The 12,917-nt window shown below is 38.9% G+C and overlaps 1 protein-coding gene across 2 annotated transcripts in view; it reads right to left on the bottom strand.

Moving 5' to 3' along the window:
• Positions 1 to 295: 295 nt before the first annotated feature.
• Positions 296 to 12,917, bottom strand: part of LOC127944515 (zinc finger protein PLAGL2-like) — a 35,647-nt gene continuing 23,025 nt past the window's right edge. The window contains exons 2-4 of one of the 2 annotated variants that reach the window (XM_052540507.1): positions 7,417 to 7,493; positions 6,888 to 7,305; positions 296 to 5,891 (exon numbers count right to left, since the gene is read on the bottom strand). In XM_052540507.1, coding sequence (XP_052396467.1) covers positions 4,451 to 5,891; positions 6,888 to 7,195 — 1,749 coding nt within the window. In that variant the 5' untranslated portion in view covers positions 7,196 to 7,305; positions 7,417 to 7,493 and the 3' untranslated portion in view covers positions 296 to 4,450. Of the gene's footprint in view, positions 5,892 to 6,887; positions 7,309 to 7,416; positions 7,494 to 12,917 lie in introns of both variants that reach the window. The other variant, XM_052540506.1, reaches the window with a different exon arrangement.

Here is a 12,917-nt window from a genome sequence, read left to right as displayed (position 1 = left end):
GGTGCGTTATGTATTGTTGGTGGGCATTTTGGGCCTAACACAACTGAGATGTGTAAGTATAGGTTTGAGATAGACTTTATAACTAAGCCTGGCTATAGCTCAGTTTTTTTTATTACTTGGAATTGTGCCGTTCTTGTCTTTTCATTTGTGCGCTGTGGTGTGGTTTCCTGTTCTGGCTGTATGGTATGCGAATGGCAGTTTTTCAGCCATAACCAGCCAGCTTCTTCTCGCACCCTCTCTCACCACTGCAGACAGGAAATCAGACGCTTAAAAAAAGGACGCCAGAAATATGAAACCGTGGGTTTGTCTTTTAATCATTTTTAACATAACACATTACAAGTCAAATAGTACAATGTACTGTACAGTAAGTAAATAGGATTGTTGTAAATGTCATCTCTTTGGATCAACCAATATACAAATCTGTCAACTTTACAATGCAGCAACTGATCGCAGGTGAGCTGTGTAACAAAAAAGCAGACTGTTTGTTGCCATTATGCATTTTTATTACAATTCGTCCTGTCAATCATCAGCTCCATGTTATATAAAATAGTGTAAGGATGAATATTCCATTATTTATTTTCACCTTTTTTCCAGAAGTCATGGTAATAAGCAAGTACTAAAAATAGAAGGACTATATTGCTAAACAAGTTACATAAAAAGCTTGGAATGCAAGACTTACATTAAGCTAAAATATATCAAACTACAAGTGGATTTTGTCCTCTGCGGACGTACCCATTTTCTCACTAAAAGCCGAAAGAGCATTTTATCGAATCATTTTTCCTTTTCTTAAAAGTCCGATTGTTTTGATTTACTCTGGCTTGGTTACCTAATAATTTCCCTTAACATTTCTGTTATAGGTACCAACTAGTATTTGGGGAATAAAAGACAAGTGCATTGATACAAGAGAGGAAAAGATCATTTTAACTTGGTTAATCTGTCTTGCTGGTTAAAAAAAAAACAAAAAAAAAACTAAAATCAGATGTGGCGCAGGTAGTTATTATATAAAACTTCATTTGAACCAAAAGTGCTTTTTTGGGGGGCAGAGAGCTGGGAATAATTTCCCACCAGTTGAGCCTGCCAGCTTGCTTTTATAAATGCTGACTGAAAACACCTCAAAACAGTTATAGATGGAGATGGAAAAGGCTTTTGCTTTGTTTGTGGCATTGATGATTTGATCAAGTTTCAAAATTCTGAGATTGATTCTGAGCATGTTACTCTAACATCTATTATAATAAGATTAAATGACTTCCTCATATGTATGACAAGACAACATTTGAAAAGGGCCAATGCAGTTAATATTAGTGAAAATCTATCTAAAATACTGTTACTCTTTTGGGAGAGGAGGAAAAAAAAACAATTCACATAAAGATGAAGAATACACTCTACACATCAAACTAATGGCACATACAAGATCAAATACAAAATTAAAAACATATAAACATACAAGGCTGAAAAATACTCTCTTTTTTTTTCTTCTTTTTTTTTTAAGGTTTAAAAGTGCTAGAATTCAGATCAGCTCACAGAAAACCCAGGGAGGACAAACTCAAAAATTGCCAAAAGCCTTATTTTGTTGTTAAACATATATCCTCCTATTTCATAAAAATAAATTATAAATTATATCTATATATAAAAAAAAAAAAAGTTTTGATAGCTTCAAGCCTAATACGAGAATATGTTCAATTCTATTGTTTTGTTTTATTTTAATAAATTTTATAATTTTGTCCGTACACATTTAGAATGTCCAGTTCCATTCATTTTAAATGTCCTTATGTTTTTTTTTTTTTTTTTAATTCTTATTATTATTTTATTATTTGTTGGAAAAATGTCCAAGAATCCATGAATGCCTGTGAATCATTATCAGCCCACTGATAATGCAGGATGTTTATTGCTTTCTAATGAAACAATTATTTCTAAAAGAATCACTCTTACCGTATAAGCTACACTAACTCAATTATTCTTTAGTTAGCAATTGTGCAAAAAGAAGTTTCTTCTCCCCAGGTTTTTTTTTTTTTTTTTTGTATGAAAAAACAAACAAACAAAAACAAATAAATGAGGTGATGCGTTGTGTTGTTTTGAGGTCCTGTTTCAACGAACAGAATTAATATAATGACAAAACGACTAGGCAATATCCCAATCAAATGTCCCATGCTTTGAATGTCAAAGACCAGGCTGGTGACTTCTTTGTGTCTCTTTTCAGACCCTTTTCATAAAATGTTCATTCGAATCAAAGCAGCTGAAGAACAGAGAAAACGGACAAACATGTGTACTACTGTGCATGTTTTCTGCTAAAAGATCATTTGCAGTTTCAAATGTTTCCAGAGTGGTCTATGGTTGCTGGCAACCACAGCACAAAGAGCAGCATAATATTGTTTCGTCTTAGTTTTGTGATGTGGACTTTTACCTTTCTATGGTCTTTCCTGCTTGGGAGATATTCACATTCACTATATACACAGATGTGGACACAGAATAGATTTACCCAAAATGGATTATGTGAAGAGAAAGAAAATGACTGCTGGTACTGCTGGTCATCTGTTTCTTCCTCACATGGCCATTGGTAATGAATGATTATTTGGTAAGAACTTGTGCAGTCCACTTACTGTGAGATGGCAATTTATAAGAGATTATATGACAAAACCCCTCTTAACTCCTGTTTTCGTAAATCCAAACTGACCCTACAGCAATTGGAATTGTGGTTTCAGACATTTCAGTGCGGTTAAACCAAAGGCTCTGTACAACCAAACACACAAATAGACAGCTTTAATCAGGTCTGATCGAATACTGAAAAAAAAAAAAAAAAAAACACGCAAACTGAAACCTGGATCACATTTTGGGCCTCTAGTACTTGCTCTAAAGATTAAAGACTAGTCCATTCTACTGGATTATGCCACTATTAGTCTATAATATGCAGGTCAAATCCCATCCTATTCATCTCCTTTGACTCACACGGAAAAACAAGGAACAGGAAAAGCTATAGGGAAAAGCTAATACTTCATTTTGTTCAATATGATGCAAGATACATAATTCTGTAAACCTGCTAGACATTTATTTTTAAATCCATCAGCAATTTTTTTTTTTATACAACTATCTAAATTACAAAATGTACTTGAGAAGCAATTATAATATATATTTTTGATGTGGTACTTTGTACACTGCAAAAGAAAATTGTTTTTGTTTTGTCTTTTTTTTCCATTCACATATACCAGGGTTATCATTACAAATGTACGTCTCTCTAAAATATAAACCTGACTAAAATACTTTTTTTTATTCTTAAAATACATATATTTTATATCATGATCTGGCGGGAAGAATGTGGAAGTGAGATATAGTTGTAGGAGATTTAAAATTAGTGCTGGAAGGAGGAAAACCATTTAGAGACTCGGATTGCTGTGGATTATTCAAAAGTACTTGGAGGATGTTTGAACTGTGTGTGTGTGTGTGTGTCTAATGGTAGTCTCTTTTCAGGAAGTGTGAAGGTAGAGTGGGGAAAGGGAGGAGGGGGTTTCAGTGGGTCACCTTGGCAACCCAAAGAGGTCAAGTGCCTTCTGCTGTAAACAAAGTGCTTCTTTTGAAATAAATTGTAAACCTGTAAGATTTTAATGTAAATTTCTTTTGCTTTTTTAGTTCTGTCAGTGTTCACATTGTACCAAATGAACAAAGTGTGCAGTTGTTTTAACCCTCTTTGCCTTTCTACTTTCAGTCCCTCTGCTTCTCTGACATAAAAACGAGTTATTTCACCATTCCAACAAATGTAAATTTGTATTTGTAACCAAAAGTTCTGGAGGAACGCATTTTAGATTATATTTTCATCTAATCAGGTACAGGCGTTGTTCTTAAACTGCTTTTGAAATACTGATATGAATTTTTAATAATAGGGATTTGATTGAGTCTTGAATCAGATATAAACCCATTTCACTCCTTCATTCCTTCACTAATTCTTCCACTCCTGGCCATGAAGACGGTTTTAGTTTAAGGGCAACCAACTATTACCTGACTTTAAGCTTAACAGAATAGAGACAACAGAGCTAAGTCAGGCCTCACATTTGGAAAAGAAAACTAAATTCATATATCACTTCAAACTAGTCTTTCAGAGTCTCAAAGACAGATTAACTTCTCTACATTAATCTTTTTCTACTAATATTATTACTTTATAAAGTATGCAGTACCATGCCTTATGGCCTACTGATGCTGCTGTCTAACTACACAATTTTAGGAGAGGGGATGGTGGGAGAGGTTCAAAAGGGTATTAAAAAAATCATAGCTAAAATTCAGCCTAAATAAAAGCTCCATAATATTTCATATGCTTGTTTTCCTCCAGGCTCATTTAAAAGCTGTTGTGCGCTTTTGTTAAGGATTCTACGTGTTCAAGTGTTCTACCTCCCCACCCCTAGGGGGAGCACTAAAGCTCCTCTGCCCCGAGGCACTGTGGCAGGCCAGGGTTGGGGTGGGGACCTCATTGAAAGGCCTGGTGAAAGCGAGGCAGAGTGGTCGTACTGAGGCTAGAGCTGAACACTGGTGGGAGTGGGTGCAGAGACCCAAGACTGAGACCCCCACTGGAGCCTGGTTGCTCCTGAGGTTGAGGTTGCAAAGAGGTAAGAGGCACTGCAGCTGTGGCAGCATGTGGTTCGGCAGCATGCGAAGATGCTGACGATGATGAGGAAGAAGAAATGGTGGAGTAACCCATTACCAGTCCTCCTGAACTCATGGGGGCACTGTAGGGTGGCAGATTGAGCGGAAGAAAGCCCAGAAGATGAGAAAAATCCATGTTAGCAGCACACAAAGACTCAATGACAGCAGGGCTCTTGGACAAGAGTGCGTCCCCGCAAAGTTCATCCGACAATCCTGCCGAAGGTTCCATACCCTCCTTATTGGGCGACGCTGCTGAGTGGGGGTCGGTTGATGGAGGTACCTGGAGTCCACTCTGTAGATCCATCAGGAAACTCTCCATCTCCAACTTCAGGGGCTTCTCCAGCAGGTATGAGGTAGATCCGAGCTGGTACTTGGGCGGTGGCTGAGGGTGCTGCTGTTGCTGATTTTGTAGGGTAGACTGTTGCTGATGTGGAGGTGGGGAGTGATGATGATGATGAGGGTGGTGAAGGTGATGATGATGTGGGTGATGGTGGTGCAGTGATGATGGCGGCTCCATGTGGCAACCTATTCCCATGGAAGTGGATAAAGACCCTGGAACCAGTGAGTGATGGTGGCCCACACCCGGATTGGACATGGCCTGGAGATGATGAGGGTTATACATGCCCATGGGAAAAGGGGTGGCACCATGGAAAGGCTTTGCCATCATTGAGTCCTTGGTGGGTCCCATGCTGCACATCATAGGACTTATCTCTTCTTTCACAGCACAAGGTGGAGAACCAGACCCAAGTATACCCAACATATCTGGAGACTCTGTCTTGATCTTCAGCAACTCCTGCGAGTGGCTCTTCTTGACATGCCGTGTCAGATGGTCCTTCCGCCCGAAACGTTGGGCACAGTACTGGCACAGGAAGTCTTTGCGTCCTGTGTGTACCACCATGTGTCGGCGAACATCCTTTCGGGTGTAAAAGCGACGATCACAGTGGTCACAGGGGTGTTTCTTCTCCTTGGTACCACCTGAAGACTTGCCTGAGTGGCTCTTGAGGTGCTCCAAGAGTGCAGGCGTGCTCTCGTAGCTTTGCAAGCACACCTTACAGGTAAGATCACCAGCTGTGGCTGAGTGCATGGCCATGTGGCGCTTGTAGCCCAGCTTTGTGTTATAGTGTTTGCCACACTCTTCACACTTAAAAGCCTCTTTATTGGGGTCGTGAGTCTGCAGATGGTTTTTCAGGTGATCTTTGCGGTGAAACATCTTTTCGCAAAATGAGCACTGATGAGTTTTCTGTGGGGAGTGTGTGGCCATATGCCTACAAAGTAGACAAAAAATAGTTTTTAGCTAAAGATTGACACATTGGAAATGTCTTACTGAAATACTGTATTCATTATGCTCATATCAGATTGCAAGGGGACACTCTAAAGTAGGGGTATTCAAACTTTGTCCTGGAGGGCCACTGGTTCCAAAATGCCTCAGCACACCTGCCTGATGTTTCTAGTATGCCTAGTAAAGCCATGTTTAGCTAGTTCAGGTGTGTTTATTTAGGGTTGGAATTAAACTCTTCAGGACAGTGGCCTTCCAGGAACAGGACTGGACACCTCCTGCTCCTGGATGAAAACCTTCCAGCATAGATAAGCTCCAACCAGCTACAACAAACCTGCCTGAAAGTTTCTAGTAATCCTTGATACATTAGTCAGCTGGTTCAATTGTGTTTAATTAAGGTTGGAGCTAAACTCTGCAGGAAGTTGGCCATCCATTAGCTGGGTTGGACATCCCTTCTCCAAAGTATAAACTATTTTATCAGTGGTGTCCAACCCTGCTCCTGGAAGACACATGTCCTGCAGAGTTTAGCTCTAAGGCAGCTACCCTTATAGTTATAGTAATTCTCAAGATTTTAATTAGCTTGTTCGGATGTGTTTAATTAGGATATGAGCTAAACTTTGCAGGACAGTGGCTCTCCAGGAACAGGATTGGACTACACTCCTGTACTTTATACTATTTTAACCCAGAACAAACCAATTTCCAATGCTAGCCGTGCTACTGAGAGTAGTGTTTAGCTGAGAATCCTGTGCACTTATCTTCTTTACACTACAGACATACAAAAAAAAAATGACAGCAATGAGAGAAGAGAAGCATCTGATCATAGGGACGGAGCTCATGTTTTCATTTCTTCGTTTCAAAGATTTTTCACTCCCACCTATTATGTAATTGCCATGGACAAATCGCATTTTTGTAACGACATTACAAAAATTAATTATTCTATTTAACTTGAAGTATACTGTGGCCTTTACATGCAAGTAGCACCTACCTAAAGAGCTTATATTTGGAGCTGAAAGCCTTCGGGCAATGGGGCTGGGAACAGTGGAAAGGTTTCTCTCCTGTGTGACAGAACGCGTGGAGCCGGAGCTTGTCCTGTGAGCTGAAGAGGGCACCGCACACCAAACACTCTTTCCCACTGCCTCTCCCGTCCCTCTCCCTCTCTTTCTCGTTCTCTGCCTCTCTTTCTGTCCTCCCTGCAGCGGGACCTCCAAACACTTTGGTGGCGCCTCGTTGTTCCTTGTCCTCCAGCGTCAGTGTGGCAATATGGTGTGGGGCATCGGCGGCAGATGCTGCCATGGCAGCCCTAGGGTGCCGTTGCCATTGAAACTCGGCCGTGGCTGCCCTGCCTTCCAGGCTCTGGTTCGATATCGCAGCAACGTTTAAGGGGATGCAGGCTCCGAAATTGTCTGCTATGTGTACAACATGTGACCAACAAAAAAATAAATAAACAGCAGGCATTTTTAAGCATGTCAATTTATGTATTTTCTTACACACACATGTATGTCTTTTTTGTTTACCTTCACACTCTCATCCAGTCCCACCTGCCATGACTGAGGCGGAGTAGATGATGATAGTGCTCATCATTATCTTCACTCTTTCATAGAAATAAAAAAACATAAAACGTTGATTAGTGTTTAACTTCAAATATCTGATTTCAGTTTATATATATATATATATATATATATATATATATATATATTTATTTAAAAGTAGCACTTTAGAACAAGGTTTGTTAACATTAGTTAACTTGATCTAACTGTAAACAATACTTTAAGAGCATTTATTGAACTCAGATTCACAAGTTGTATATTGTCCCATTATTTGAATTAAGAATTGACAACAAACAATATTTACGTATTACAAACATGATAATAAATCAAATAAGAATTTATAAATATTTACATGTATCAAGATTAATAAATGTTTTTTTGTTTAATGTTCATGGTTGATCAACAGACACATAAGCTCTAATATAATTTACAACAATAAAAGCACTATTTATCTGACATTATGGGTAAAATGTGCAACTGCCTGTGGGCATACTGTAACCAATCTAAACACATTTCCAGTGCCACTACGCTAGCTAGAGGGCAGTAATGTACAGAACTGTTAATAAATTGGGCAGACACAGCAGTCGGCAGTTGTTCTCTTCTGTATTCTCATCAACCATTGAGGTGCACAAAGTAAGTTTGTGTGTCCATGCATTTTCTGTCATGCATGTGTGTGCATGTTCTCCAGTGTTATGAAACGGTGTAAGGCTCCTGTAATCCTAAAGCAAACACAGACACAAAGCTGCCTCTAGGGATGACAAATAAATTAGCCCTTAAATAGCACTACCTTTTTCACAGAAAAATGTATACTTAAGTAAAACCCCATGGCACAAGCATCCATTTAACATCAGTATGGAGTATTATGTATTAACATCCCTTTCCTGAAGGATGCATCACGTTGCTTTAATATTAATGAACATTATTTGGTATGATACAGAGTATTGTTTCTTTCTTAATCTCTCTATCGCTCATGAGTTAACCTCTAGTCAGTGGCCATTTTGGTTAGAGTTCAAAATCCACCTGATCCCTGCTGACCACACAGTTTCTAATGTGGCAAAAACAAAGAGTCACATGAGCCTAAAATGTAAACACTTACAAACAAACACAGGTTACTCCTGTTATACAGTACACTAGATTTCATAACCAAACAATAAATAAGTATTTATTTGTTCATTAATTTGTTGAGGTCAACAATCAATACTTTTATTTTGCAAGGATGTATTAATTTGCTATAAAGCGACAGCAACGGCTTTTGGAATCTCACAAAATATTAATTTCAAATACATGCGGTCCTTTTGAACTTTCTATTCATCAAGGAATCCAAATCCAAAATATAAAGCAGCACAACTATCTGGAACATTGATAATAATAAAAACTGTTTCCTGAAAACAGCCGATCAGAATATAAGATTGATTTCTAAAGGATCGTGTGCCATTGAGTAATGATTCTGAAAATTCAGCTTTGGTATCACTGGAATACATTACATTTTTAAAAAAGTCAACAAAAAAAAATATCTTACATTTAAAAAAAAAAAAAAGAAGTCCAATCCAATCCAATTGCCAATGATAAACTTTATCCAAGATATTTTTTTCCTCACTGATTATCTTGTTTTGTTCAGATATTTGGTTAGGGTTAGGGTTAGGGTTGGGTTAGGGTTAACCCTAACCCTACATAAGTAAACAAGTTGCAAATGACAATTCATGTTGACTTTAAAGGAGTATGTTTATCCATATGTATGTGGATAAGAGGAAGTGACAGCTGTGTGGCGCTGCTGCAGTCGTCACCCAGCGGGGAGGCTGCAGGGGGTGACACTACTCCATTCAGCTGCTCCAGGAAGCCCCGCGCCATTGTCACGCTTCTCCACCGCAAACATTCCACATGCATACACCCCATCCGTCACACAGCACATCTAACATGCTGTATGCACACTCGAATAAACACTGACTTGCACTTCTGACACTAAATCCAACACTACCATCCAAAAGCTACCCATTACAAAACCGCCAGCATTTTAGCGTACGAGGGTATCCATGCAATCTGAACAGTCTTTGAGCGTTTCATTAGAGTCTGACACATCAGTTTGTGGGGGTGTGCAGTTTATATGACCCTCCTCTCTTTAGGCCACACAAACTCATGCTGCCACAGAGGGGGGAACTGGCCATCCATACTGGCTGGGTGAGTGTGTCTGAGGTTTTGTTTTGAGATTAAAGGGTTTTCACATTCCTCTGGCCCGGGGGTCAGAGGTCACCGTGTACACCATGCTGCCTCCTGTGTGCAGGTTTAACCCTTTCTGGCCGAAGGCAGAGAGTGAGAGAACAGCTAATTCAATGTCACAGAGTCAAATACACTTTTACAAATACATAAGAAATCTGCACCCAATGAAATTAACACACATTGCCACAGAAATTAAATAGCCATTTTTTGCAAACTCAAGGGAACATTAACCACCACTTTATGATTATCCAATAAAATATTTTGCTCCGCTCAACTGAATTTTAAGTGTTGCTAATTAAATCAAACGCTTTATATCAGTTGTCTTTAACTAATATGTGTTTCTATATAGTTTTATGTACCATGTACTTATTGTGTACATGTTGTATTGCAAAACGCTGTTACTGAGGAGGGATACAGGTAGGGTTGGGGACAGGTCTAGTGGTTTGGTTAGGTTTTAGGGTGGATTAGGTGGAATAAATTGGTTCAAAAGTTATAGATGTAAATCCAGAAATTAAAGATTAAATTTAAGTACAACGTAAAACATGCATTTACACAGTAAGTACTTTGATCAAATTATCTACCATATTTCAATGTTAATAGTACATAGTAGTTTAAGACATTTAAAATGGGTCTGCTCAACTTGTTCATTTGCCATTTTGTATGTATCATAAACTTAAAAAAACAAATGTATGTCCTAAAATGACTAAAAATCTTCAGAAGACTTTAAAATAGCACACAGAGGGAAAAAGAAAATCTATCGTAAATTTAATTAATTTATTTTTTTTATTTTTATAACCACTCTTATGGCAATTAGACCTTCTATACAATCAAAACTCTGTACACAATACTGTGGTAATTTGAAAACGTAATTTTAATGCAAAATATCAGTTCTTGGGCTATAATACTACCTATAAATCTGCCCTGATTCAATGCAATTTACTCATTGCTACATTCACAGTACACACTTTAAACATTATAAAAGAATTTTCTATCACTATAACTCTTTCTTTTTCAACTACATGTAAACTATCACTAAGAATAAAGCTTACAAGATGCTTACACAAAGTTGGCAGAATCATTTTCTATGATGTAACTATTTTGATTAACTTTAAGAGCTATTATGTACAGAGTATGACTCTTGTTGCAGTATTACATACATTTTATTGAAATACATAGATTGAATATTGACTCCAGCAAAATACTCTATTACTGAGAGAAATAGAGAGAATATTAAGAGTATATAAAACCTTAAATATCTTGTTTCCATTGAAAATTGTCAAAATATTTAGAGACAGAATGAACTGGAGTGCCTTTTCTTGAATGCGTGTTTATGGAGCTATACACAAAAATGATTTCAGCTGAAATTAAGACTGCCTACTCCTGCCATAGAGTGACTTAAAAAAATGCAAATGTTTGTAAAACATCTACCCAATCAGAGAGCATATCAAAAGGTCATTGAGTGCACTTCTGGTGAACTTCCACCAGGGGGGAGGGACTTCCGAACAAGAAAGATGATTTGATTTGATCTGCACACATGAACAAACGTCACCTGTCCTGCACTCCAATAAACAGAATCTATTCACTCAAATCACAAAATAAAAGTCAAATATTTCATTTGACATGCAAACCATATCAATGTCACTTATGGGCAAGATCAAATATACCGTACTCAGTCCTTTGGCAAATTAGAGATGAATAATACATGAAACCAATAAAAACGCTAAAATTGAGAGATTTATTCAACAGAAAAACAGACATGGCTATGTGAACCCAAGTCTCAGGCTTCACAAGTCTCACGTCTGTGAGGGTTTTATTAACACAGAGGCACACGACCCTCAACGTGTTCCGGGAAAAAAAGAAGTTCAGTTACCAAAAATAGCTCCGTGAGTTCACCATACTGAGCTAAAGTGACAACAGCCGCGCGCGAGAGAGGGAGACGACGGAGATTACGAGAGTGTGGTAGTTAAGCAGAGCAACAGATGGCACAGAGAGCGGGTGACAGACAAGAATGTCAGAGAGGAAGGAAAGAGGAAGGAGAGAAAGAGAGAGAAGAAAGAAAGAGCTCTCGGTCAGTGATAGTCACACAGACTCCAGAGGGGAGGATGGCTAGTCATGCTTTACTGACCACATTGACAAGGGATGACAGGCAGAGGAAGAAGGGGGAGCAACTGCAACAGGAGATGCCAGATATGAGACCTGCGGGGGACAGAGAGTATGTGTGTGTGTGTGTGTGTGTTATCTTCACGTTCAGGGGCTTAAACACAAACAAAGACAACTTTTAACCTGAGGGCCGGTGAAAAAGCACAATGCGCACTTTGTCCAAGTCATTTCGGAACTGTAGTTACAAATCAGCATGTGTTTATGTTCAAGCGCACTTTTTTTAAACACTCGTAGCTGTTCGACAATCTCTCTGGTCACACTTCTGTGACCCCACCCACGCGGTGCTCTCTGTGGCGCTTGCTGTGACGGACAGGTTTCACTTCCTCAAACAGTGTCCGGTTGGACTGTACTGAAATCTTAGCGGGGGTCGTGGAGAGCGGAAAGCTCTCCTCCAAGGTAAAGGCCTGCCAAACCATCAACAGTTACACTGCACTGGCCCTGGCTACCAGCACGGGATGTGGCCACAGTCTCCGCCCACCTCCACATTAAACACATCCATCAGCCTGGGCACAAACACAGGGAGACGCAGCTATACTTAGCCCCGCTGCGGTTGACCGTTACAGCAGGCCAGCTCACCTCATCTGCCTCGTGTTTGTCTCATTAGAACAGATTTGATTGGTGCGTCTCATTCTTCACGATCGCTTAGGGAAGTGGTAAAGTGCACTGTGTGATTCTTCAAAAGAAAGTGGATGACTAGCAACAAAAAGGACCATAAACAAAAAGGCACAATAAAAACGCTCTATATAACAAACTCACGCACTACATTTTGAATCCTTTGCAGTCATAAGACAGATATAAGTGAGGAAATCCATGAAAGTTTGTGAATCACTTCTAAAAAGTATTTAAAGTCATAGCTCTCAAATCTAGATATGCATTATTTATATGCAAATTCATTTCTAGGTTAACTGTCTCTTTAAAGATGTCATTAATGCATGGAGAAAGCTAACCATTAGCATTTCGTTTAAATTCAATGGGAGATGCTTGGCTGCCACAATCTCTGCTCATGTGCATGGTACTTTCAGAAGCAGTTTTTAATTAATACTCTATTATAATATAACGAGATGTATAAACGAACTGCCAATCAAAAGTCTGCC

Source organism: Carassius gibelio, chromosome A23 (assembly GCF_023724105.1).
Source record: "Carassius gibelio isolate Cgi1373 ecotype wild population from Czech Republic chromosome A23, carGib1.2-hapl.c, whole genome shotgun sequence".
Lineage (NCBI taxonomy): Eukaryota > Metazoa > Chordata > Actinopteri > Cypriniformes > Cyprinidae > Carassius > Carassius gibelio.
This window is presented reverse-complemented; position numbering and strand designations above follow the sequence as displayed.